At 46.3% G+C, this 27292-nt stretch overlaps 2 protein-coding genes across 3 annotated transcripts in view; one reads left to right on the top strand and one right to left on the bottom strand.

Annotated features, from left to right (window-relative positions):
- Positions 1 to 68: 68 nt before the first annotated feature.
- The window catches only part of IDUA (alpha-L-iduronidase), a 60792-nt gene continuing 33568 nt past the window's right edge, over positions 69 to 27292 (top strand). Inside the window, exons 1-3 of one of the 2 annotated variants that reach the window (XM_074994554.1) lie at positions 69 to 121; positions 1222 to 1307; positions 2361 to 2501. In XM_074994554.1, the coding sequence (XP_074850655.1) occupies positions 104 to 121; positions 1222 to 1307; positions 2361 to 2501 (245 nt within the window). In that variant the 5' untranslated portion in view covers positions 69 to 103. Of the gene's footprint in view, positions 122 to 862; positions 1308 to 2360; positions 2502 to 27292 lie in introns of those variants that run through there. The other variant, XM_074994553.1, reaches the window with a different exon arrangement.
- Positions 6811 to 16422, bottom strand: SLC26A1 (solute carrier family 26 member 1). The gene is made up of 3 exons (XM_074994019.1): positions 16072 to 16422; positions 13670 to 14317; positions 6811 to 10723 (listed from the first exon to the last, which is right to left on the bottom strand). Exons 2-3 carry the CDS (start codon positions 14285 to 14287, stop codon positions 9197 to 9199), a joined length of 2145 nt encoding a protein of 714 aa, XP_074850120.1. The 5' UTR covers positions 14288 to 14317; positions 16072 to 16422; the 3' UTR covers positions 6811 to 9196.

Genomic DNA, 27292 nt, shown 5'->3' on the forward strand with positions numbered 1-27292 from the left:
GGCCCCGCCCCCTGACACGCAGCCTGTGTGTGAGCCACGCCCACTCCCGAGCGCCCTGAGGAGCAGACCTTACGTCAGGCTGGAAAGCTCGGGGCAACGCCCAATGGGAATCGAGCAGAGGGTCAGGACCTTTCGCTGCGCTCCGCAGGGGACATGGGGTCTCTGGGGTGTATAGGGGTGACTATGAGGGGCATCGGGTCTCCTGAGAGGCTAGTGAGTGAGACGGGAAGCCTAGCGCGTGTCTATAGGCGACATGGGGGCTCACAGAGAGAGTAGGTTACGTAGGGGGAGTGAGGTCCTCCCTCTCTCGACCTGTCAGGGTGGGTGAGGATGCAAAACTTCAGCGGGGATATGGGGCCTGGGGGGCTATAGTGGGCGCATATAGGAGTACTGGGTCCGTGGGAGGCGCAGTTGGTGACTCTGGAGGACATGGGGGCTACGGTGGGTGTGTGGAGGAGAACGGGCTCTGGCGGGGCATAGCGCATCCACTCACTGCCAGCATCTACCATGCCCGGCTTCGGAGCATTTTGCAACGCTCAAGTTTCCTCCGCCCGAGTCTCGCGGCACGTCGCCGCCTCCTCGCTGGCTCGCTGGGCGGCTGACCCCGTGCCGCGGGCAGTGCTCCTTCGCAGGCTGCGCGTTTCCGGCTCCCGTCTGCACGCGAGCGCCCCAAGGACTAGCCCGGCGTCCCCTTCCGCCTGCCCTGCGCCTGGCGAAGCACGCCGGGGGGGAGCGCCGCTCCGCTGCATCTGATCCACACCCCACGTGTTTCTGTTGTACACGCCCGCTCCCATAACCCCTTTCCCCCCGGATCTGCCGCTTCCCCGCGCCGCTTGTGTCTCCTTGTTCTCGGCAGACTCCCCAGCCCCTGGTTTTGCAAGGCCGCCTTGACACGGCCGCCAGGACTGGAAGGCAGGAAGTCAGCCGGGGGTGGGGGGAACCACTTGTAAGACGAAGAGGGGAGTGTTTCAAGGGCTAAGGGGAGCGCCTCTGCCACCCCTGCGGCGGGCGAGGAGCATCAGAACTTCCTGCAACAAGCCCGCGCTCCCGCGGGAGGGAGCTGGACTGAGTGGGGCCCCTGTGCTGTAAAGCTTGCTTGGGGGGCGGCGGAGGCGCTCTGACACTGGGCAGCGTTAGGACTGTCACAATCAATTTCCCTGCACCATGGGCTCAGGCAGGAGCTGGGAGGCAGGGGTAATCCTGCCCGTGCTCCTCCTCCAGGCAGTCTTTGGATCTTACTTGCTCCGCGTCGATGTTTCTCGGTTGGAAAGACCACTGAAGCACTTCTGGAGAAGCACTGGATTCTGGTAAGTGCTGTTTGCTTTCTGAACACACACAGGGAGAGACAGAAAGATTCCTCCTGCTGTTCAGGCCAGCTGTTGGAAAGCAAGGATGCTCTCCCTGCATATCTCATGGGTACCAGCATGAGGTAGTCAAGGAAGACGGGGGTTCTTCTAACACCCTGTGAAGTCACTGCAGGTGGACTAAACTGGTCCTATAAATTTCAGAAGGCTGGTACCCAATTCAGGCAAGTCATATTTTCAGGGTCTGTTTTCCACACATCAAAGCATCATATCTTGCTGTTCCTCACCATGCTGAGCTACTGATTGCAGTTGGGTTGCACAGCTGTCGCAGAGAGTTACCCAGTGTTATATTACTGTAACTACGTCTCAAGCTGCAAAAATGGGCTTTTAGAACAGGATAGAAAGTTCAACTGAAAGCTATTTCCCCACCCCTGCCAGGGGCCTATGAACATACAGGGCATTCTCACAATACAGTACATGCTAGGTTAGTGCAATGAGGAGTGCTGTGGCACCTTAAAGACTAGGAGATTTATTTGGGCATAAGCTTCTGTGGGTAAAACACATTTAGTCGGATGCATGCAGTGTAATGCATCTGACAGAGTATTTTTTTCATGTGTGTGTTTGTTAGATTTAAGTAATTTGAGACAAAATCTGCCTGCCCTGCTACCCATGGAATGATTCAAAGTTTGGACTCTGATGGGAAGCAGATCTAAATCTGATTCCCTACTTACGTTTCAGTTGTCTCACTTCACTTTACTGGTCTGTGCTTATTAGCACTAGCACCAGCAAAAGCAGTGTATCCCCATGAACAGACCCTGGATTGGTACTCCATAAGCCTCAGTTTTATTCCTGGCTCTGGCATTGATTTGCTCCATGACCTTGGACAAGTCCCTTCGCCTCTGAGTATCTTCATTTGCAATTTGCCTTGTTTTAGCTTTTGTAAGCTCTTCAGGGCAGAAATCATCTCTACATGCCTAGCACAATGAGGCACTGCTCACAGTTGGGACTTTTAGGTGCTACTGTTGCATAATAAAGTACTGTTTTTCCCACCCCTAGTCCTCCTCTACCACACAGCAGAGCGGATCTGTTTGACCTTAGTAAAGACCAACAGCTCAACCTTGCATATGTTTCTTCAGTACCACATGGTGGCATTGAACAAGTTCGAATTCACTGGCTACTGGAACTAATTACCGTGAGGTGAGTGATCCTTTCTGAAACTCAACTATTAAAAATGGAATGTATGAGGGGAAAAAGTTACTTTTACTGTGCTAGGAGCTCAGATTTGCTTTGATTCATGCAGATTACCCGGAAGGACCTGTTAATACCTGTGATAGTGCTTTACTTCTTTAAATACCTTGCCTTATGTCTGTTAGGTAAATTGTATGTTCCTTTGTATGCTAGGTGGGGTTGCCCTTCCCTGGAATTGGCTGAAATGTCTCTGGGATGTGAGAGTCCTGGTGATGCACGAGAAGAAGACATAGGGGAGTAGTTGCTGTAGTTAGCTGTGAATCTGTATTGCTAGATTGTCCCCCAAAATCCCAGCTATGACTAAGTGGTGTAGAGATGCATAGTTTCTTGGAAAAAAGTGTCAGCTGTGAGATGCCAGCTGTTAGAAAACATCTCTGGCTTCCAGCCTACAGCTGTAGCTCTCGCTTCCCCCAATCTGTGTGTAAGGGCTGAATGCATGTTGTTTCCCTTCCCCTATTCACTCAGACATTTTGACCTCAGTCCTGGACTGAGCTCCCTACAGGCAGACCCCTGGGCTCAGACAAAGACTAATGTTCCCTCTAATCTTTTCCCTCCATGGGCAGAATACGTTTATGTGCACTGAGACGGGCAAATGTGTATGACCTGTAGAAAGAAAACCAGCTGGGGGCTCTCTGCTAATCAGCTGGCCAGCCCTGGAATCTCTCCTGAGCCGCCACACAAACACACAGCTTACAGAGAACACTGACGGAGGCCCACTGAAGTGATCAGCGCTCACTGTACTATTGAGTCTAATTCTTTCTGGGGTCTTCCGGGTGCAGCTGGTTAATAAAACTGTCACACATGTACACACATGGCTATATTACAGGACCTTTAACTCAGGTAATACCCAAGTAAGACAGTGTAGAACAGTGGTTCTCAAGCTTTTTGAGCCATGGCTTACGCTGCACAATGCCCTGGACCACAAGCCAGTTGTCGACGATGACAAAATACATTTGCTTATCTCTAAATACCTTAAATACTGAATTATTCATATTAGTCTACGTAAAATTGAAGATGCGCAGCTGTAGCTTGAGGAGGGGCACGTGGTTGGAGAGCCAGGGCGGGCTCCCTGCTGCAGAGGGTGGGGGCAAGTCCTGAGCCCCCAGCTGACCTGAAGGGTGGTCATTGACGACTAGTGCTCCACAGACCCCACTTTGAGAACCACTGGTTAAGGATAATCAAGTTATTGCTTAAGGTAAATTAGATATAAGCATCTGTCTAGTGGAAACAGTGCAACTAAAGTTCTCTTTATCCAGAGTTCACAGTGGTTGGAGTTGAGTGGTAGATTGCAGTTGAGTTCAAAGTAATATTAATGCAGATGTTCTGAAGAAGCGGGTCTGTCCCATGAAAGCTCATCACCTAATAAATTATTTTGTGTGTCTTCAAAGTGCTACTGGACTGCTTTTTTGTTTTGATAGAATACAAACTAACGTGGCTAGCTCTCTGTCATTAGTGCAGATGGTGTTGCAGGGTTAGCACGAGTCATACAGCTGTATTCTTTCTGTGAATATGTTTCGTATTAGTTTTGCTTCTTGGTGACATATCTTAGCTGTTACCAGCAGGAGTCATCCTTTGTTAGCAAGTCAGTCTAGCCTGATCTCTTGGTTAGGTGTTTTCAGCCTTTTTTTTCTCACAACTAAACATGCTTAGTTTTTTAGCCTTTCCTCACAGGTCAGGTTTTCTAAGCCTCGTATCATTTTTGTAGCTCTCCTCTGGACTCTCTCCAGTTGGTCCAAATCTCTCCTAAATTGTCATGCTCTGGAAGCAGTATTGCAGCTGAGACCGCACCAGTTGGTCACAGCTGTGTTGAAGTTCCTCTCTGGCAGGGCATTTCCTAGACGATTACTCACCAGTGTTGCCAAATGTGGCAATTTTCACACCAATGAACATGACATCTGACCATTCTGCAAGGGATGGAGCTTCAGTACAGACCCACATAATCACAGAGGAATTAAAAGCCCCTCCCCAGTCATACACTGAGTCATTGTATCTTGTCCTGACAGTAAGCAAACAGAAATAAGGCTGATTTTAAACATAGAAAGCGAATCTCATCTACAGAGTAACTTCCAATAAGCCCATCCCCAGAACTAACATTCAAATCACAAACGGTTCCTCATGTCTTTTCTGGTTGTAACAGAGACTTTTAATGGGGTGGATGGGGGGTGCGGCTGTTTTCTCCCGCATCTGAGTAGGGTTCCCTCTTCTTTTTTCCATCCATGGGCAGAATAAATGTTATGTTCACTGAGAAATGTGCACCACCAGTAGCCCAAGTGCTCAGCTGACAGGGAACACTGTTAACTATTTTCACATAGCTTTTCTCCTATCGGGATGATGTTCCAATAAATATCAAACAGCCTGAAGAGCTGCCTTATTAACAGCCACCAGGCTGCACCCTTCCCAGCATGCTTTGTTAAAAAAGATTGGCAGTGAACATTTCCTCTTCTGTTTTCCATTGTTAGCATCTTCATGGGGGAGGGTACATGAGAGAGAATTTTTTGTTCCAGCTAAATACACTCATCCCTTGTTGAACAGTAACACAGAGAAAGCCGGGCTAGTCTATATACTATCAAAACACAAAAGCAGTCCAGTAGCACTTTAAAAACTAACAAAATAATTTATTAGGTGATGAGCTTTTGTGGGACAGACCCACTTCGTCAGATCATAGCCACACCAGAACAGACCGTTTAGCAGACTTGTTAAACGAGTACTTTATTTACAAGTACTCACTTAAACAAGGGACACATTTACCTACCTTAGTTCACTCTACGAGTGAACTCCCCCTCCCACTAAGACGAGCTCTCTCCCAGTGGCTCCAACCCCCTAGTCTGACACCCCCCCCACCAGCCCCACAGCCCCAACCCACTGCAGCGAGATCCCCTGCTGGCTCTGCAGCCTGAGAACCCTCCCATGGCCCCGCATCCCCAAACCACAGCAGCCTGATGCCCCTGCCGTCCCCGCAGCCAGACCACCCCCACTACTTGTCTCCCCCCACCCCCTGCAGCCTTAAACAGCAGCAGCCAAACCCCTTTACCAGCCCCACAGCCTGAACCCCCTGCCAGCCCTGCATCCCGACACCCCTGCCGGCTGTAACCCCACAGCCAGACCCCCCGCCTGTACCCCCTGTGGCCAGACCCCCAAGCCACCTGTACCTCCTGCAGCCAGACCCACCCCCCCCCAGTGACCTGTCCCCCCCCGCGGTCCCATGGCCAGATGCCCCCAGCTGCCTGTAACCCCTGTGGCCAGACTCCTGCCCCTGCCTTGTGTACCTCCCACAGCCAGACTCCCCTGCCGCCTGTAACCCCCCGCGGCCAGATGCTCCCCCCACCGCCTCTAACCCCTGCAGCCCCACAGCCTGATCCTCCCCCCCCCCCGTGGCCACACCCCCCCACCACCTGTACCCCCCACAGCCCCGCTGCCAGACCCCCTCCACTGCCTGTAACCCCTGCGGCCCCAACTGCAGCAGCCAGACCCCCTTACGGGCCCACAGCCAGACCCCTCTGCCGCCTGACCCCCACCCTGTGGCCCCGCAGCCCCAAACAGTGGCAGCCATACCCCACCCACCACCTGACCCTCCTGCAGCCCTGCAGCCTGACCACCCCCCCCTCGCTGGCCCCAAACCGCAGCAGCCTGAGCATCCCACAACCTGCCACCAGATTTTAACCCTACCTCCCGCTCACAGCCCCAAACTACCCCCAGCCTTTAACCCTCCCCAACCCAAGGTTCACTCACCTTTCAAAAGCAGCGCCACCTGCTGCCACTCCTTGCCTGAGTTAGGACCACTAGGAACCTATCAGAGACTTTTACATGTAATTTAACAGGAATTTAGTGTCCCGCTTACGAGTTTCTGCCTATGAGCCAAAAGTTGGGAACCAACTGTGCTTGTATAGCGAGGGATGAATGTATAAGTCCTACTCTCAGCCCTCTTCTTTTGGAAACCAGCTTAGCCTTAGCTCATTAGGGCAAAGCTAACCTGTGCTTCTTCTCAGGGGTCTCGCTCTGAGGCTCAAACCAGCAGAGGGAATGAGGCTAGCTTTTTCAACAGCTTGCTCTTTTCGTCCCCAACCATTGCTGTTGACTCCCAAGTTTAGCCTTCTGTATCATGCGGCCACATGTACTGACTCCAGTCCTTTGTATAGACATATGATGAAGATGGTCCCTGACCAGCAGAGCATATATACTAAGTGGCTACAGCAAACATTGGAGGAGAACACACAATAAGAACTAGAAGATGGTGAGCTGTGGTCATGGCGTACCAGCTCTTTAATGGATGATACCGTTGCAAGGTGGCTTTACTGTAGAAAAACACAAGTGCTAAAAATAGTCGTTCAGTCCTGATCTCTTAACAGGGACACCAGTCAGAGCACTCTTGTCCAGTTTTATTTTCTATGCTGTCAACTCCACCTCTTCCGATAAAAGCACCGGCAGATCACATCTGCTGTTGAATAAATGAAACGAGCAGGGGAATTTCACTACTTAACCACCCATCTTCACTAGAAATGTGATTGTAAACCATCCCGGAGGCTTGTCTCTAAAGCTGTGGGAGAATATGACCACACCCAGTTACTTGTAGTGAACCACTCTAGCACAGGCCCTGATTCTTTGTTTCTTCCCAGGGATCCTGCTTCTGGCAGGGTTTCTTAAATCTCTCCCTGGGAGTTTGCTGCATTCCCCAAAGAGCTGGAGTGAAGATTTCCTATATGGGAGTCCCCCATGTGGCTCCTGTAGTCGCAGTCCTCCCCTGTCAGCTTCACTCCCCCTCTCTGCTCAACCCTTCCAACCAACTCCCTGAGCCCCACTGCATTTGAAAAGAACACTCTTGTAGCATTTGTTTCCAAAGAAAACGGACAATGTTTTCCACTTCATGCTAGATTGTGAAAACTAGACATGCAGAAGCACTAAATTTGGGAATAAACAATGCCAGTCACAGGGCTTTTTTTTTTAATATAATCTGAAGTTTGTCACAGGTTTATTTGCAAAAACCCTGTAGTTAAGGGCAACTCAGTTGTCCTGCTAAATACAAATACATTAGATATTATGGATTACGTGATGCGAAATGAATCAGTCTGAGTGATTTAGCAAAGTTCTTTGCATTTAGAAAGAGGGAGCACTAGTTTATTTTGTGAGATCTTCATAACAATGGACATGTTTATAAAATGTCACCATATATTCATGTTAAAATATGTTTCCAAAGATTTTAGGATTAACAAAGGATTTTACATCGTATTAAGGTACTAATTTTGATGGAAGGTTCTCTTAAAACTAGTTCATCGAGTAGAATTAATAAAAGGAACACATTTTTCCAGCTATCTGAAAGAAAAGGAATGTTATCCCTTTAAGGGCTCTCTTCAGCAAGGAGGTGAGAGGGGAGTAGGGGTGGATAGAAGGGACAGGAAGACTTTGGAAGCAAATTTTTGCACTGTAGTAATTAAAATGTGTATTTTAGAGCAGACTGGTCTTTTGAAGAACTGATTTTCAAAACTGTCTGAAGATCCAATCATTAAAGGCTAAAGCCAACTACTGAAGTTGAGCATCTCAAATCTATGCCAGGATTTTTTAGAGATGTGATTTTATAATCTTCAGCAACAAACTAGTGAAATATTTAAAGCACATGTTAAATTAAGATCCCGTGGACATAGTAATTCACAATGATTTTTGTCGGTGAATAGTGTTGGCCTGTTAAATGGCTTCACTGCCACTTCCTGGCTCTTTCACAGGTTCAGTGTTGTGCTGCTAAGATCTGGCAAGCTGGAAGGCTTTTCTCTTTTCAGTTAATAGATCCATTGGGGAGAGGCTCACCAACCTACAGCAGCCTGCTGTGGCAGACTTTGGGAACAGTCCGAGTAGGTATAGGAAGCGGTTGAGCACTAAGACCCAGGGAATGAACTGCCTCCCCTTGCCCCTTACATCCCTCTCCCGCAGGTGCAGCTGCTGGCGGGCGACACTTCCCCAAGCCTTGGGGAAGCAGGGGAGCATGGGTGGCTGCTGCATCCCTGCCACTTCCCCCGGGCTGCCGGGGAGCACTGGAGGCTGCTGCTTCCCCAGGGCTCTGGAAGAGGGCCTGCGGCTGCCGCCTCCTTCCCAGCTCCCTAGGGCTTGGTGGAGCCAGGGGGAGCCATCCCTCCCCCCATATCTGGACAGGGATATATGGTCACCCTCACTGGAGTTTAAAAGACAGCAGTGTGCTATGGCCAAGGAATGAAACCTCTGGTCTTTCTTGGAGACCGCTCTCCTGTACCCAGAAACCAGCACATTAATAGCAGACTCCTAACTTGATTGCCTCAAACAGTAGGCAGACTTGCAAATACGCCAGACCCCTGGCACCTAAGTGTGATGCCAGTGAGTTACTACAGCCACTGGAGAAGTAACTGACAAGCTGTTTTGCAGTGCAACATCTGCATTTTGAAGGAGCAGTACCAGTGGTAACTGGGTGCACTCCTGACTCGTCCTATCTGGTTCCCAACCACACCCAGTGTGCCATTTGCATATGAGATGCAGCAATCCAGCACTGCACACCTTCTCATGGGAGAATGTTCTGTAGGCAGATTGCTCCCCCACAGTATGCCAGGTTCCTGCCTACTTTTAAGTGACTGCACACTGCCTCCTGTTGTGCTACGCAGCGGAGGGAATCATATGGCTCTTTGAAACTAGACAGCAGAGCCACATGCTGAAAACCGTCTGGCTCTGGCAAACTGCACGGCATCGTGAATGCTGTAGAAGAGCAGTTGATGCATCTTTTTGTGATCCTCTGCAAAGTAGCACCCCCTTTTCAGAGAGTCAATCACTGAGGGGTTGCAGCAAGCCAGAAGAACAGTGATTTTCAGTTCCTTGTAGTCTTTCACTACTTCCTTCAGTGTGATTAGACCAGCTGTGTCCAGAAACGTAACTGAGGAACAGTCTAGGATGATGGTCTCAAAATCTACTTCTTTAGGGACCAGGTGTGAGACAGTATCTGCCTGATCTAATCCCTTGGCAGTCGTGCCTTTGTTTTCCTCTTTTAGATGTTCTTTTTGCTTCTTGTCGTTCTTTTTCCTTCTAGCAGCTTCCAGAGTAGGATCTAACCCAGTCATTCTGTAGAGAGACTTCAGAAAAAAGTCTTTATTTGCATAGTAAAGTGGTGCTTCAAAACGGAAAATTTTGGTGTTTGGAACAGGAGAGAGACTTTCATATTCCCAGTCATCTTCATAGAAGGCAGTGCCGTGGATCTGACCCAGCAGGGCAGTCCGGGGTCGCTGCGTCCGAACAATGATGCACAGCATGGAAAAGAGGACCCCGACCAAAAGCCCCATTTCGGTGCTGATCAAGGCAGATGAGACCACAGTAACGCACCAGACCAGGGTGTCCACCTTGTTCACGTGGAACCGCTGGGGCACATCTTTAAACTTCCGAAGAGCTCCTCGGAGACTGACTATTATGATGCAAGCCAAGACGCACTTCTGCAAGGAATAAAACAGCGGTGCAAGGAAGAGCAGCACCAGCAAAACGACCAATGCGCTGATAACACTCGAGACCTGCGTCTGGCAGCCTGTAGAGGATTTCACAAGTGTTTTTGCAAGAGCGGCACTGGTGGCAAAACAATGGAAAAAGGATGGGATGATGTTGCAAAATCCTATGGCAAACATTTCTTGATTGGCTCTGACTGTGTAGGCGTATTTCTTTGCAAACATTTCGGAGAGGGAGATGGTAAAAGCAAAGCCAACTATGGCCAGAGGTACAGCGTCTACAGCCACACGTTGCATCAGCTGGAAATTGGGCAGCTGAGGGGGGATAAATCCCGTGGGAATTGCACCCGAAACACTGGATGCGTAAACTTCATGCAGCTGCCCATAGTGTGAGACCAGCGTAGCCACCACAATAACCACCAGCTCGGTCGGGAGTGGGATTTTCAGTTTCTTTTTGTACCGATCTCCCAGTTCTTTCGCAGCCACTAGCACAGCAATGCACACCGCGCTGGTGATTGCATCACACGGGTTAGCCTGAGAAATGTTTTGAAAAATATTAATCCAGATAGTTATGAGGATCCCATACCCTTGGCTGCGTGGGATTTTTATTCCAATCAGATACTTCACTTGGGCTGTTAAAATGGTTAAAGAAGCACCTGTTGCAAATCCATCCAGCACAGACTCTGAAAGATACACAGAGACAAACCCTAGATGAAAGACTCCCATCAGAACCTGAAAGAAAAACAAGAGGGTGAGAATTAACAGGTGCTGCCAGACAGTAAGAACATCAGTTGGAAGCACATACTTAAATGTTGTGACTCTTTAAAAGAGTCGAGAACTTGCTATTTCAGGCCTGCTTTTACCATTGATTGACTGATTTTCTTTTGCTGCGTCATGAGCACTAGCAGTAAGCATGCCATTTGAGAAGTGGACTAAATGGAATCATTGCCCCAGCATCAATCTAAATTCGCTTCGTTGAAGCAGTCTGCCCCCTGAGGCTATGTTTACATGGCCAAGTTATCTCAAAATAACAGCAGTTTTTTCAAAATAACTTTGGCATTGTCTAAATGACACACACGCTGTTTCAAAATAAATTTGAAATAACAGGCATGTTATTTCAACTGCGGTAAACCTCATTCCCTGGGGGATAATGCCTATTTTGAAATAGGTCATAATGGGCTCCAATAACACTCTTTCGAAATAGCCCTGTGGACCGAAACTACTATTTTGAAGTGGCTGAGTGCTATTTTGAAATGCATTTTGTGTTTGTGTGTGTTATTTCAGACTATCCATTTTGAAATACGGCTGTCGTGTAGACATAACCCGACTGAGTATATGCCAGTGTATGTCAGGGAAAAGCATTTTCATTGTACTCAGCTGAATTTTTATTTCACCTCCACTAAGGGAATAGAAAACTTTGGACCCTTCTGTGCCATCAGCTCTCCCAGCGACGACAGTGGAGATTTCTGCGTCAGTAGGAAAGGGAAAATATGGCTACTTTCTTGTTTTTAACCACTAGGCTTATTTCTTCAGTTCAAGCCTGTTTCAGTTGGAAGTGGGCTTGTCTTATGACCTAAGTACCAAGCTCTACATACTCATCCTCCAGCAGTGGCTTCAGGTTCCTCGGCTTGGTTGACCAATCTGAGATGCCGTAAAGGAGTCTCACGTCCAGAAAGTGCTGAGCTCCTTCCCTCAGCAAACCAAGGACCCTCGAGGTGACCTGCACCAAACACCCACCCAAGATAACTTTCTATTCCTCCTGGAGCAGCTGAACACCTCGTCTTTATCCGCAGCAGGCCCCTGAGGTAATAGTGTTGACATGGCTAAACTCACACACGGAGTTGGTGGCAGAGGAGAGATTTGAACCCAGGGCTTCCAAGTTCTAAGCTAGTGCCCTAAGACAGTGTTTCCCAAATCTAGGGTCCAGGCACACCAGTGAGTTGTGGGAAAGGTCTGGATGGGTTGCCTGTTACTGCCTCCTACAGCACCCCCCGCCCCAACCCCATGCATGCTTTGCAAGCACACCCACTGCCAGGGCTGCCTGTGGTCAGGGGGAGTTTGCCCTGGACACCATTTTAGAGGTTCCCCAAAGCAAGCAGTATTGTCACCTGGTGCATGGGGCTGCAGCCCTCCTCGTTTTTGCCTGGCTGCCCTTCTGTCATGATGAGGAGGCAGCTGGGCCAAATCTGCGACACCACGCACCGAGAAGAGAGCCAGAGCCAGGCCCAGCCCCATGGACCAAAAGGCAGTGCTGTAGGGTGAGGGTCACTCTCCAACTCCTGCTGGGGCTGCAGGAGGGGGCAGGGCTGGGAGAGTGAGACCAAGAAGGTCGTGGGGCGCAGAGCAAGGAGCTGGCAAGGGGAGGATGAGCAGCTCTCCTCTCTTGTAGGCAGTGGAAGACTGGGGTTGTGTGGGGCCCTCCACAGTGAGGGAGGGCACGTCCAGGGCAAACATCCCCACAGCTCACTAATGTGTCAGGACCGGGGTTTGGGAAGCACCGGGAAAGGGCTAGCTGAGAACTTGGGAGACCTGAGTTCAGATCTTTCCTCTGGGCAGGGCACTGGTGGTGCGTGGTGTGTCTCTCAGAAACCGCCCCAAAAGGATCTATGCAGAGCTAAGTCTGTCCCAGGCCAGAGACAGCCTGGAGGGTGGTTCTGTGTTTTCTTTTAAGACTTTTCCCTGATGTTTCCTGGCCCTGACCAGGATGGAGAAGATGGACATGTGGCCCACATCCCTAGAGCCATTGTGTAAAATGGCTTGTGTCACAGCTGAGCCTTGTTTGAATGCCTAGAAAAACCATGCGTCTTCCTCCTAATACAACGGGGAGGTGGAGTCAGACCCTGCTTCCAGGGGAGTAGGGCAGCAAATAGTGTGTCCATGAGGAGTTGTAGAGGGAAGGAGGCCAGGCCAAGAAGCAGCAGGGGCAGGTTTTTCAGACCACAATTTCCAGAGGTGGGTTATGCAATCGGGGGGCACAGCTGGGCCCTAACCTTTTAGGTATTATATACTGTTGAAACAGAATTCCTTAAGACCTTTCCAGTTGCTCCTTCTCCTCCTCTCTCCTGTCTGTCAACAAACCTTGCCTGAAACATAGAATAACCAATTTTAGCCCAGCAAATTTAAAATTATTAAAGAGGGATGTTCCATGATCTTGGACTTTTTCCTTCCAATTTAAAAGTCCTTCATGGAGCATGAGTCAGAAGAAATATTCACTGTGTCACTGGAACAAAAGGTTCCATGTTAGAGCAGCCTCAAAGTTGCTGTAATTTGCACTTGCATACCTACGGCCCAAATGGTCCTGCCAAGGAATAGCTGGCTACACAAGGGACAGGGAAATAAAGTTTGTCAGAGCTGTTACACTGACTCTGCATTACCTAGAAATTATCCTGTGACCAAATTTGAGTCTCTGATTTCTTTGTGCTGACAAGGCAGCATAAAGGGGCCACGGTGCAATGGAAAATTGCATCCACTGTAAGCAGCACTTCCACTGAAGCCACTAGGAGTTTCAGCTCTGTTGGGTTCTGATGATTGTCTTCCAACTCAGTGATAAAATCTTTGTCTAACTTTTTTTTCCCCTCAACTGTATAATGTGCTGACTGACATGGATATGATAACATTCCTTATATGGAAAAGCACTCTAAGAACTTCATCCCCTCGCCACGTGAGGCATCAATCTACCTGATAAACTCCAGCCAGAAAAGTCAAGGCCGTAGCGATTCCAATGGCGTAGCAGTCTTTCCCACACTCAGAGTTCAAGCCCCCAAGTGTAAGATTGAAGGCAGTTATATTAGAATTGTTGCCGTTCCACTTGTAGCTGTTAATGGTGGTGTCGGCATCATCGTTTGGGTCAAACCCTGCCAAGAGTAGCTCTCTGTCCACAACTTGTCCTACCATGAGACTTAGCAGGCTGAAAATGCCAACGGACACATGTCGAGAGGTGCCCATCAGGAAATAAATTATGTTGGCAAAGAATGACGTGTACAGGCTATAAATAGGCTTCAGCCCGGCTAGCAGAGAATACGCTATAGCTTGGGGTACCAAAATTATCCCAATCACCACCCCAGACATCACATCTCCCCATATGTATTCTCTGCAGCGGTACTTGGGAAGCCATCGTAACACAGGGAAGAAGTCCATGAGTAAGTTCTTCAGTCTCTTAGTAGTGCAGGAACAGCTCTTCCGTAGTTTGGTTTTGATGACCTGCCTCCTGCTTATCTGGACGTGAACCTTTCTTTCCATCAGCAATCGTGGAGCGGCGCTGATCTCCATCTTGCTAATTTCTGTTTGCTTTTCCATTTTCTGTGTGTTCACTGACTATGTCTGTTCCTATCAAGTAAAGAAAGTGTGAGTTAGGTTCCATTTCAGCATGTGGGTAATGGCAGGCTCTGTCCATTACAGTCCAAGAGCCCCAGAAGTGGAATGTTTCAGCCCAAATATTTTTTACTCCAAAAACCGATGGTGGAAGTTCATTGCTTAACATTCATTATCCTTTTAATAAAGTCTAATTCAGCCGGCTACCACAAACATTACCATAAGACTTACGAAGTGATCAACCACGAGACTAGCTAAGAAAGTAAAAAACAAATCTTGTAAAGAACTGATAGTTCAAACTTATCTGCCAAATACTTAACTATAAATTCCCAGAATCAGCTTTGGTCCATTAAGCAAAAACAGAGCTGAAATGATAATAAATAATGCAGTCTGCCCATCTGAATACTGCAGCATGGTATGTCTCACCCCGGAACAGCCACTTACTTGAATGCTATAATTTAATAAATCTGCAAGCTCGTTTACTGAATGCGCCCAATGGAGTCGGAGTGGCATTCGGTTCTGAAAAAGCATTTGACTCTTGTTTTGGAAACACCATGCCTTGTAGCTTCCAGAGGTTCTCTGTCTACAGCAAGAGTGGCAACGTGTGTGTTCCGAAGACTATGCTGTTTGAGTTTAGAACGTGAAGTCTCCCCAGCCTCAGCTAGGCTGGGAAGTGCGGCAGTCAAGATAGATGGACAGTCAAAAGGTGGTGGAAAATACCAAAGAGTTTATGTCAAGTTCCATTTTTCTCAGAGCCAAGCTTTTACGGAGTTATGGCAAGTGCTGCCCTATTCTGCCTGCATTTGCAAGGGCTAGTAAGGAGTACCAAGAGAATCCTATGAAAAGCAATATGTGTGTATGCAGATGATACTCTTTACTGGTCAGATCTATTGCCCTCAAGAATAGGTTGTTCACAAGTCTACAGGTTCAGTCATGTTGCCAGGACCTGCGAAGTGTTTTCTGAGTTCAATTCTTCATCATCATTACATGAAGCAGGCTAAGATCTCTCTTAAGGTTCTTGCTGTGGCTCTAACTAGGGGTATATCTATACTTACTGCAGATTTGACACATTGCGATGGATCCACCGGAGCTCAGTTTTGCCACTTCAGTGAAGACGTGGCAAGATTGACCCCTTTAGGCTCAGCTGTCAAACCTCGTACTCTGTGCTGCCGCGTGGAGTAAGGAACGTCAGCGGGAGCCCAAAGAGCCCGGAGCTATACCAGGGAGCAAAGCTGATCCTGACATGTCAATTCTGGCTACACTAATGGTGTGGCTAGAATTGCGTATCTGGGATCGACTTTGATCCCTAGTGTAGACCAGATCTAGGTCTGTCAAATGATTAAAAAATGAATCAGAACTAATTGTGTGATTAAAAAAAAGTCACAATTATTCACAGTTTTAATTTCACTGTTAAACAATAGCAGAATACCTGTTGAAATCTATTATAAATATTTTGGCTGTTTTTCCACATTTTCAAATATACTGATTTCAGCTACAGTACAGAATAAAAAATCTGCAGTCCTCATATTATACTATTATTATTACTACAGATATTTGCACTGTAAAAAAGGTAAACCAAAGAAATAATATTTTCATTTCACCTCATACGAGCACTGCCATGCAGTCTCTTTACCCTGAAAGTGCAACTTACAAATGTGGAATTTTGTAACATAATTTCACTCAACAACAAAACAATGTGAAATCCCCATCCCTAGAAGTCGAAGCATGAAGGGGCATAAAAATGTGTAGCCTGTCTGGCACATAATTACCTTACAACACTGGCGACAGCAGTGCCAGGTGAAGACTTGTTGTCACTTCCAGGGGCAGCTTTATCTTCCATAAATGCACACCAACTTGTTTGTCTTAGGGATTGGCTGAACAAAAAGTAGGACTGTTTTATCATTTTTATATTGCACATAGTTTGTATTCTTTGTTGTAACTTAAATCAATGTATTTGAAAATGTAAACAAACATCCAGTAATAGTTATAATACATTTAAATCAGCATTCTGTGATTGTTTAACAGTGCAATTAAAGCTGCAATTACAGCTATTTTTTAAATCTAGTTACTTTGTTTTTCATTAGTTGCTTGCATTAAGTACAGTTAATTGACAGCCCTGTCTCTTCAAGACCATGTCTTCTGTTGAGCAAAACTAGATGTATTAGTTCACTCAGCACAGCACAATAAGGGGGAAAAAGATCCTTGTAATGCTTGTTATTTGGAAGCATGTTGTTTGGCACTGTTGCTACGTAGGCAGAGCATATATTGGTTGTATCATGTAATAGTAAATATCTACTATAACTCTGTAGATGCTTCTGAGTAATCTTTATTACAGCTGGGAAAGATAATGTACTTTAGCAAATCTGATATTTGTCCCTATAGTACTGCCAGTGCTAAATCTGGGCTTCAACATTCTGAACTGTTTACATTCAGAAAATTGCCTCTGGTCAGAGCTTCCTCGGAGTAAGCTAGTGCAAAGGTACATCAGGAAGAATGAGAACCAAAAAAAAGAAAATGCATATTTAAGATGACATGGTCAGAATTTACCAATAAGCAAAGAATGACACAAAGTAGATGCCTATCTTTCTTTCATAGTGACAGCAAAGTTCAGCATGGGGAGAAAATACTTCCGTATGCCTTCTTTCCAGCATGAGACCCGAAAGTACAAGAGTTGTATCTAAAGAAAGCAAGTCCCATTCGAATTCCACTAACTTCTCACAGCCCACTGATTGCTCTCAGCCAGGCAACAAAGAGCACTGTGGCTTTAATGACATATGAGCATGCAGTTCCCTTAACAGACACTTTTGATTAATTTATGGTCTTCAACTTTGCTAACAATCCAGCTGTTTACTTTACAGCGTTACATTTCCAAAGCAACAAAATGGGTAACGATCACCTAAGAACAGTGTATGCAATTATCAGACTGAAGGAGAATTACAGCGTGGGTGGTTGGTATAGTTGGAAATTGGAAGGTAATTTATCTGAGAATCCCCAAACTATCTTGAGCGCAGTGTAGATTAAGGAGGGGCAAGATATAACCCACAAGGATCTGGACTGCCCCAACTCTTGCTGGTTATTAATAGACATATACTCTATTATGCGTATAATTAACAATGCTAAATAACCAGGGTTCTAATTTTTAAAACTTTTCTCCTGAGCCTGGAGGGCAAGAAATTTAGTATTGAAAATAAAAGTCAAGATTCTCACAATTCCAGGGGCAGGGACTTTGAGGAAGACTCCAGGTGCTGTAAGAATTCACACAGCTGCTGTTTTAGCCTTACATTGCTGCTTTCTACCCTTTAGTTACGGTGACCAGACTAGTTTATGTTGTGGGATATGGAAATGCTTAGGAATTTAGGTAGTAAGACAAGACTGCGCCTGCCAATGAGCTAGCCCACCTACTACATCCAAACTTCCTTCCTGCCTTTTTACCAAGGCACTGAATTGACAGAAACACGTTGGGAAAGGGGAGACAATCACAAGGCCAAGTTCAGTTGAGTTTCCACTGACGAAAATCCTGACAGATAATCCCTGTGGTGGAAAGTCTGATGGAGCTGGGGGGCAGGGTGTGGAATGGCAGCACCATGGCTGTATTAAGCATCTGCAGTCTCCTCTCTGCCTGGGGTCCATTGAGACACCAGCATGAGCTTCCACAATGCCAACTAAAAGAGCTTCCTAGTGGAAGAAGAAAAAAGCCGTCCAGTAGCACTTTAAAAACTAACAAAATAATTTGTTAGGGGATGAGCTTTTGTGGGACAGACCCACTTCTTCAGACCATAGCCATACCAGCACAGACTCCATGGCTATGGTCTGAAGAAGTGGGTCTGTCCCACAAAAGCTCATCCCCTAACAAATTATTGTGTTAGTCTTTAAAGTGCTACTGGACTGGTTTTTTGATTTGATAGTATATAGACTAGCCCGGCTCCCTCTCTGTTACAGCTTCCTAGTGGGAAATGCAAAGATGGTGAGAGCAGTGAGTGCACTTTTTCCACCCTAGTGGTGCTGTGGTTATGCTGATAGGCAGACAATTTACACGTCTCTGCACCAGCCTCTGAATTCAGTCTACAGCCTCCTTATTGCAGTTTGGTGATGGTGATTGTAGTGGATAAGAATCAAGTAGAAAAAGGCAGTGAGAGAGAAAAGGGCAGCTTTTAAAAAGTGGAAGTCAAATCCTAGTGAGGAAAATAGAAAATAGAAAGGAACATAAACACTCCCAAATTAAGTGTCATAATGTAGTAAGAAAAGCCAAAAAAGATTTTGAGGAACAGCTAGCCAAAAATTCAAAAAAACGATAGTAAAATGTTTTTTAAATACATTAGAAGCAGGAAGCCCGCTAAAAAAGCAGTGGGGCCCTTGGATGATAAAGATATAAAAGGAGCGATCAAGGAAGACAGTGCCATTGCGGAGCGATTAAATGATTTCTTTGCTTCAGTCTTCACGGCTGAGGATGTTACAGAGGTTCCTAAATCTGAGCCAGCCTTTTTAGGTGACAAATCTGAGGAACTCACTCAGATTGAAGTGACATTAGAGGAGGTTTTGGAATTAATTGATAAGCTGAATAGTAACAAGTCTCCAGGACCAGACGGCATTCACCCAAGGGTTCTGAAAGAACTCAAATGTGAAATTGCGGAGTTATTAACAGTGGTTTGTAACCTATCCTTTAAATCCACTTTGGTACCAAATGACTGGAAGACGGCCAATATAACACCAATATTTAAAAAAGGCTCTAGAGGACATCCTGGCAATTATAGACCGATAAGTTTAACATCAGTACCAGGCAAATTAGTAGAAACACTAGTAAAGAGTAAAATTGCAAGGCACATAGAAGAGCACGAATTGTTGGGCAAAAGTCAGCATGGTTTCTGCAGAGGGAAGTCGTGTCTAACTAATCTATTAGAATTCTTTGAAGGGGTTAATAAACATGCGGACAAGGGGCACCCAGTGGACATAATATACCTAGATTTCCAGAAAGCCTCTGACACGGTCCCACACCAAAGGCTTTTATGTAAATTAGGTGGTCATGGGATAGGAGGAAAGGTCCTTTCATGGATCGGGAATTGGTTAAAAGACAGAAAACAAAGGGTGGGAATAAATGGTAAATTTTCACAATGGAGGAGGGTAACTAGTGGTGTTCCCCAGGGGTCAGTCCTGGGACCAATCCTGTTCAACTTGTTCATCAATGATCTAGAAAATGAGGTAAGCAGTGAGGTGGCAAAGTTTGCAGATGACACCAAGTTGTTCAGGACAGTCAAAACCAAAAGGGATTGTGAAGAACTACAAAAAGATCTCAGCAAACTGAGTGATTGGGCAGCAAAATGGCAAATGAAATTTAATGTGGGTAAGTGTAAGGTAATGCATGTTGGAAAAAATAACCCAAATTACACGTACTACATGATGGGGTCAAATTTAGCTACGACAGATCAGGAAAGGGATCTTGGAGTTATAGTGGATAGTTCTCTGAAGACATCCACACAGTGTGCAGCGGCAGTTAGTAAGGCAAATAGGATGTTAGGAATTATTAAAAAAGGGATCGATAATAAGACAAAAGATATCATACTTCCCCTATATAAAACTATGGTACGCCCACATCTCGAGTACTGCGTGCAGATGTGGTCTCCTCACCTCAAAAAAGATATATTGGCATTAGAAAAGGTTCAGAAAAGGGCGACTAAGATGATTAGGGGCTTGGAACGGGTCCCATATGGGGAGAGGCTAGAGAGACTGGGACTTTTCAGTCTGGAAAAGAGGCGATTGAGGGGCGATATGATAGAGGTATATAAAATCATGAATGGTGTGGAGAAAGTGAGTATAGAAAAATTATTTACCTTTTCCCATAATACAAGAACTAGGGGACACCAAATGAAATTGATGGGTAGTAGGTTCAAAACTAATAAAAGGAAATTTTTCTTCACACAGCGCACAGTCAACCTGTGGAACTCCTTGCCAGAGGAGGCTGTGAAGGCCAGGACTCTATTAGGGTTTAAAAAAGAGCTTGATAAATTTTTGCAGGTTAGGTCCATAAATGGCTATTAGCCAGGGATAAAGTATGGTGCCCTGGCCTTCATAACAGGGGCAGGGGATGGATGGCAGGAGATGAATCGCTTGATCATTGTCTTCTGTTCTCCTTCTCTGGGGCACCTGGCATTGGCCACCGTCGGCAGATGGGATGCTGGGCTCGATGGACCTTTGGTCTGACCCAGTATGGCCATTCTTATGTTCTTATGTTCTTTCCCTGTAAGTACTGTGAGCCCTCTAGTCACGCTCCCTGTGTTCTAAACCAGCAATGGGTAACTAGACCTGGCGTGGCTGAGCACACACTGTATTTAGTAAATGCTGTGATTTGGGACTAACTGTGACTGTGCAGTTTCTTCATGTTTTTATTCTGAAAACGCAAGAGCCACAACAGCGATCCTGGCAATAGGTCAGCTAAGCACATAAGCCTGTCCTTCACTGTGAGCACACTTTAAGTGCTTTGCTGGCTTGCAGCCGTTAGTTGTTCTATCCCAGGAACTATATTTAAGCTTTGCAGGTGCTCTCTCCAGGTAACATCTTTTTGAGATGTTTTGGAAGCATCTGTCCAAAATAACATCTCTTAACATCTCTTAGAGCTCATTATATTGTTTTTTTAAAACTCATTATTTTATTATGTTTGCTGTGCCAAAGGCATGTAAAATAACTCTATAATAAGTATCAGAATAGTTTTTTCATGTATTGAGTTCCTTTATTTACATTAGCTTGTTGAGAACAACATTTTGTTTATTAATTATTATTTTTTCACTTATCTGTGTAAAATATGTTCCTAATACTATTGAAAATATATTTTTGTTCTATTACTACACTACTAATAGTTGTGGGGATTTTTCTTGAAGTAAAGATAAATAAAAATTAGTAAATTAGAGACATTTTTAATTTGGAGCAGAGGAGGCACAACAATAATACTCTGCCTGGGGTGCAAAAATGCCTGGTATGGCTCTGTTACCCACATTACCCCTCAGAGCCATATTCGTGTGAACTCTGTTTCATTTACTACATACTGTTCCTGTTTAAGCAGTAGGACAGGCAATGTATTGGTTGTATAGAGAGAGATTATTCTCACAGTAAATAAGTAAATAATTTCGGGCAAGTGTATTGCTCGCTGGCTAATAACTTTGTAAAAGCATCGTGGTTGTTTAATAACGTAGATGGCTAAATAATTAAATCTTATGGCATTGTATGTCAGAGGCTGTGAAGAGCTGAAGGAGGCACATTAGAGCCATGGTGTCCAAAATCAATTGAATGGGTTTCCACATGCCCGCTCCACAGCCAGGCGCCGCCCCCCCGGGCCCAGTCTCTCCCCCTCCCCCCCCCGCCCCCACAGCCAGGCACCCTCCACCCCACCCCGCCACAAACTGCCGGTGGCTCACCCCGAGCCGTGCCAGCTGTGAGCCGCTCAGCCCTGAGCCACCCAAGCTGCACTATGTGAGCTGCCCAGCCCTGAGCCGCCCATGGCCCAAATGAGCTACAGGAGGACCCGCTTCTGCCACTGCCACCACACTTCTCCCATTTGTCTAATGAGCCGCTTCGCCACGCTACGCTGTCTGGCTCACCACGTGTGTGAACGGGCAGCGTGTTGGGCACCACGGCATTAGAGACTCACCTGCAGCTCCTGAGCTGCGGTGTGAATATCACAGGTCCAGTGCTACCGGCTACTTTTAAACACTAGCTACCAGCCAGTATGTGTATCCAGGGACCGGGGTTTGTGGTACAGATGGCTTATCGGCAGATCCCAACCCCTTGACAGTATTTCACTATGTCTCTTCCAGCCACACTTTATTGGCAAGTACGGGAAACATGCATGTAACGTGTAAAGTTACCCAGGTAGGTGACCCGTATTTTTCAAAACTAACAAGAACCCCAGCTTCCAGAGCAGTTGATGGAGGAGAGCAGCTCCCCAGAAAGCCTCGCAAGGAAGCATCTAAACTTTCATTCAGGAAGAAATGAACTCTTACCTGCACTGCATCGTGAAGAGCATCTTTGGCGCGTTGCTTATAACCGGCACCTATCTGACCCAAAAGGCTTCAGTAATGGCTCACACTATGCACCTCGTGATTGTCATAGCTGTGCATTCACAAATAATAAATCTCTCATCATTCAGGCCATAACGAGCGCCGTATGCCTTTACAAACGCGCAGGAGTGAGAGCTGGATACACAACACAGTGGCGTTTAAATAGCAGCTAAGATTATTGATTAACTCCTGGCGATCTGAGAATTATGCTGAGTGTCAGTCAGAATATCACTGAACTTTGCTCTCTTGTCCTAGACCTGATTTTTTCTCTGCTTTGCATGACCGTGGCTGCAGGGTGGCTTTGGATTTTGCACACTGGATGTACGGGGATGAACTGCTAGTCTTGTTCAAGAGCAGGTATCTCTTGTTAGCAGTTAGAAGGAGGCGAGCAGATTAAGGTGTGGGATAGGATTCACAGAGGTCTGGGCTCCACTAGTAATATTGCTATAGACTTCCTGTGCGTGACCTGTGTTTCCTCAATTGCCTCGTTTATCAAACGAGGATGATAAGACTTGGACTTAGTAAGCTCTTTGGGGCAGGGACTGCTGTGTGTGTGTGTGTGTGTGTGTGTGTGTGTGAGATTTACCTGATGAGAGTGTGTGAAGGAGTTTCTTACTGCAGGTGCCACCTGCTGGTCAGATGGGAACATGGGAGACCCTCTCCTTTCTGAGCACCCGCAGCTGGCAGCTGCTCTAGCCTGCGGTAGTCCACCTCTGGCATGGCTCACCCATCAGCCAGCTCTTTTGTCTGCCCCTTTTTGGGGTACCGGAGGAATCCATCAACGGGGCAGCCCTCTGGGTTAAGTGAGGGGCTGTAGGTTTTTCTCATGGGTCGGGCCTTCATGATCTGAACTTCTCTGTCTTCTGGACCCTCCCTCAGCCTGACTCCCCTCGCTTCAGCAGTCCCCACCCGTTGGCAGGGAAACCCGGACCTGCCCTTTGCCCAGGATGCCAATCCAGGGCCTGGTGAAGAAGTTAGGTCCTGTACTCCTAAGGGCATGGGGCTCGCCCCTTGGCTCAGTCCCTGCCCATCTCCTCTCTTCCCAGCAGAGAAAGGCATACTGTTAAATAACCGCACCCAGAGATAAAGGTTTGTCACAAGTCCCTCCGTGGTTGGTTGACTAAGCCAGCGCTCAGGAATCCAGAGTGTAGGCCCCTTCCCCACCAGTCTGCCAGCTCCTCTTCCCTTGCCTGTTTTCAGATGCGGGGGAACTAGAGCAGCTCTTTAACTCCTTTTCCCATGTGGGATTTGTGCATCCCATTGCAGCAGGGAAGCAAGTCCTACTAATTACAGGTAACTTCCCCCACTCCCCCCACTGTATGAACTGGATATGACCATGTCCTTCCATCCTCGCTTGACTGATGGCACTAGTTGTTTGATGTACTAAATCCTGTATACTCTGAATTATTACTGAGCTTTACTCTGATAAGGGCATGTGCAGCTTGAGAATGGGAGTATTTAATTGTTGGATTTATGTTCTTCATTGTGCTCAAGTTTCTATTTATAATAGATAAGAAACTTCTCCCCACTGTGGCAGTCCAAGTGCTCCCTCACTTTTACCCACAATCCCTATCGAACCAAGCAATGCTTTTTCAAGTCCATCAAGACGTGCCTATTTGACCAATACCTGCTAACCAAATGAGCCTATCGGCGAGCTCTTTTCTTTTGGTAACCCATTCCTTTCTGGGGCATCCCAGCATGCAGGAAAAACTCCAGAGCCCAGTTTGGGCTTCAGCCACCAGAGCAGGATGCTTGTAACTCCCAGCTTCAGCCATGTAGCAGGGGTGGCGAGGTTGCCTGCGGTGTGATGCGGCAGTTTGGGGCTTCAGCTGTGAAGTATGGAGCTCAGGGCTCCCAACCTCAGCCACGAGGCTGGGGTGAAGCCATAGGGCTCAGGGCTTGTGCTGAGACTTAGGCTTTAGCCCTATGTGGTGAGGGACCTGGGACTTCAGACTTGCAGGGCACCAGGGCGTATGGCTTTGGGTTTCAGCCCTGTAAGAACATCCCAGCTCCAGGCTTTCGCCTTCAGTTCCATGGGGGTGTCCAGCCTTGGAGCTCCAAGCTCTAGCCCATGGTTGTGCTCTGTTTCCAGCTGCAGGAACTTGGGACTCCAGGTTTTAGCCAGGGGACCCTGTGGACTCCTGAAGTCCGTTCACAGCCCCTATCTGAGAAGCAGCAGTCTAAATCATTTGCTTACAGTGATCAAACCACTAACAGTGTCTTCCAAAGGCCTTCATCCCATTTCCAGAATGGAAGAATACACTGAACATTTTAACATTAAATGAGTACACTGATTGGAAACAAAATTTAACTCAGAATATTAACTCTCCCTTGAGAAACAACAAGAAGTCCTGTGGCACCTTATAGACTAACAGATACTTTGGCGCATAAGCTTATGCGCCAAAGTATGTTAATGTATAAGGTGCCACAGGACTTCCTTTTGTTTTTGAAGATACAGACTAACATGGCTACCTCTGTCATACTTGTCTCCCTTGAGAGTTGTTTCAGCCTGAGTAGTGTTCGGTGTATTTGCTACCATTGGTGAGTCTTGAAAGAAATGTCAGTGAAGTCTGACTCTGTTCTTATCAGTCAGATTTTACACCTAGAAAACATACAGTTTTTCGCTGCTCCGAGTAAGGGTTTGACTTCACTAAACATGATCACACAACCTTAAAATGACATTAAAAGGTAACGTTGCAAAGCCAACCACTAGCAAACAGGAAATTCCAGAATTACAGTTAGCAATAAGTCCTTGTTTGCCTTCCAAAGCATATATATTAATAGTCTGGCCCAGATCAAAGTGCGGCAAAACCAAAAATGGAGTCCTGTACTCCTGGCTCCCAGTCCATGGTCCCAACAGAACAGAACATCCCTTTTTTCCATCAATAATCCATCTGATTCACTGTCTATCTCGTGTACACAATGGAACAGGGCCCTGTACAACTAATAGGATATTGTCACATAGATGAGGGTTCTATTGCGCATATTCACAAGGAGAGAAAATTAAGAGTGTGGGATAATTTAACTGCAGGAGTCTGTTGCCAAAACCTTGTGATTCCATAAACCTGGTTCTAAAACAAATTTGGTTTAATTTCCCTTTTAATTGGACTGTTTAAGGGCAAGCTACCCCACACCCAACGTGTATGCAGTGGAACCACGTTCTTGGAAACAGCATGATTATTTTTGCTGAAATATGCCAAATTTCAGCCTGAGGCAAAGGGCAAGGAGGGAAAAGTTCATCCCAAATGGTTAAAGTTTGGCAAGGTAGTAACTGAAAACAGACTGATGATAGGAAGCGTTAGGCTCCTGTGATCATGGACATTCCTGTCTGCTACACTCCAGGTCTTGGTTCCTGGTATAAATAATGGCTAAACACTAACTGCTGGAAACCCCAATATTATACTGAGCTCAGGTCAGAATATTACTGAATTTAGAATCTCCTTCCCAATTTGAATTTGAGCTGGAGGATTCTTTGAGCAATGATGGCTTTGGATTTTGGTAGGTAGGTGAACGTGATCAAACATTTCCTAACTGTCTGGGTGGTAAGCACTGGAATAAATTGCCTAGGGAGGCTGTGGAATCTCCATTACTGAAGACGTTTAAGAGCAGATTAGACAGACGTCTCTATCAAAGATGATCTAAAGACTCAGATGGTGCTTGCTCCTGTTGTGACTGCAGGGGGCTGGACTCTCGAGGTCCCTTCCAGTTCTAGTGTTCCGTCATTCTGTGACAATTCCATTGCCTACAACTAAGCACACTTCCATGTGTCATCCAGGACCAGCCCCAACTCTCATTCACTAGGGTGTCAGGTTTGGAAGTGCTGTGGAGGAATTCATATCTGGCTGCTAGGGAAGAGGAACATCAGGTCATTTCAGAAGGTTTGACAAGTATCTCCAGAGGCAGCAATGCCCAGTTGTCCGTTCCTGTCCCAGGTCACTACAGTGTGAAACTATGGAAGAAGGGAGCTAAAGGGAGCCAGAGGAAAACAAACTCAAACTGGGAGAATCCAGTTCTGTGATACGAGTTGAGAGGGAGGGGTAGGGTGTCTTTCTCCTGAGTGTTGTTAAGCTGAAGCATCAGGATTTCATTCCAAGACTCCATTTTCAGACCCCTTCACTATTCTGATATGGCTCATTCTTCCACGTCTGCAGTGGTATTTCTTACTACTGGAGGGTGGTAGAGAAAAGTCAGGTCACCCATATCTAAGCTATCTGAGCGGAATAAAGGCTTTCTGCTGCACAGAAAACTGCTCCAACTTTTTCTTTGCAATCCAGCATTTCAAAACCTCCTTAATTTTTAACTGTTCTGACCCGGTGAGCATTCAGCTTTCAGAGACCTGGGGAAAAACCGTACATCTATGTGAAGTCCTGTTGGACGCAAAAATCTATCTAAGTAGAAGTTTGCAGGATTAGGTTTTTACACTGCATTTGGCAAAACCCCTTTTAAAGAGATTTCTAGTTTTCTGACGAGTTCAGGCACAACAGCTAATAAGGTATGTCCTATAACAAAACATATATTTTGGAATTACCTTTGATTTCAGCTAAAATTAACAGGTGAAATCATTATAAAACTGTCAATCACAAAAGGAAAAATTTATATGAAACAAACAGACATTATTAAATGCAATAGTACATATGTTCATGTTCTTAAAAAATCATCTTGTACAATTACATGCAGAGTCATTACTGAGAAAACGAGATTCTAGGCTGTTCTGTTCAATGCTGCATGCTCAGTTCAGTAGCCACTTTAAAAGGGAATTTTGTGGGCATGTTTTAAAATGCCTAACTAAGCAGAGAAGATCAACAGCACAAAGGCAGTTACACCTTAGCTACAATTTGTGTCTTTAGAACGTCTCCCCCCTCCCGAATCTTCTATCAAGAGTGCATTATTTTCCAGGGAGTATATTCATGCAGAAAGGGTGTGTTGCATGCAAATGTTCTTGGAA

The sequence above is a fragment of the Carettochelys insculpta genome, chromosome 5, assembly GCF_033958435.1.
Source record: "Carettochelys insculpta isolate YL-2023 chromosome 5, ASM3395843v1, whole genome shotgun sequence".
NCBI classification, from domain to species: Eukaryota; Metazoa; Chordata; order Testudines; family Carettochelyidae; genus Carettochelys; species Carettochelys insculpta.

Excerpts from the sequence above, each read along its gene's own strand:
- SLC26A1 (XM_074994019.1), bottom strand. The coding sequence starts at position 14,287 with ATGGAAAAGCAAACAGAAATTAGCAAGATGGAGATCAGCGCCGCTCCA. Across the intron at positions 10,724-13,669 it reads TTCTGGCTGGAGTTTATCAG|GTTCTGATGGGAGTCTTTCA; the intron begins GTAGATTGATGC and ends TTTTTCTTTCAG.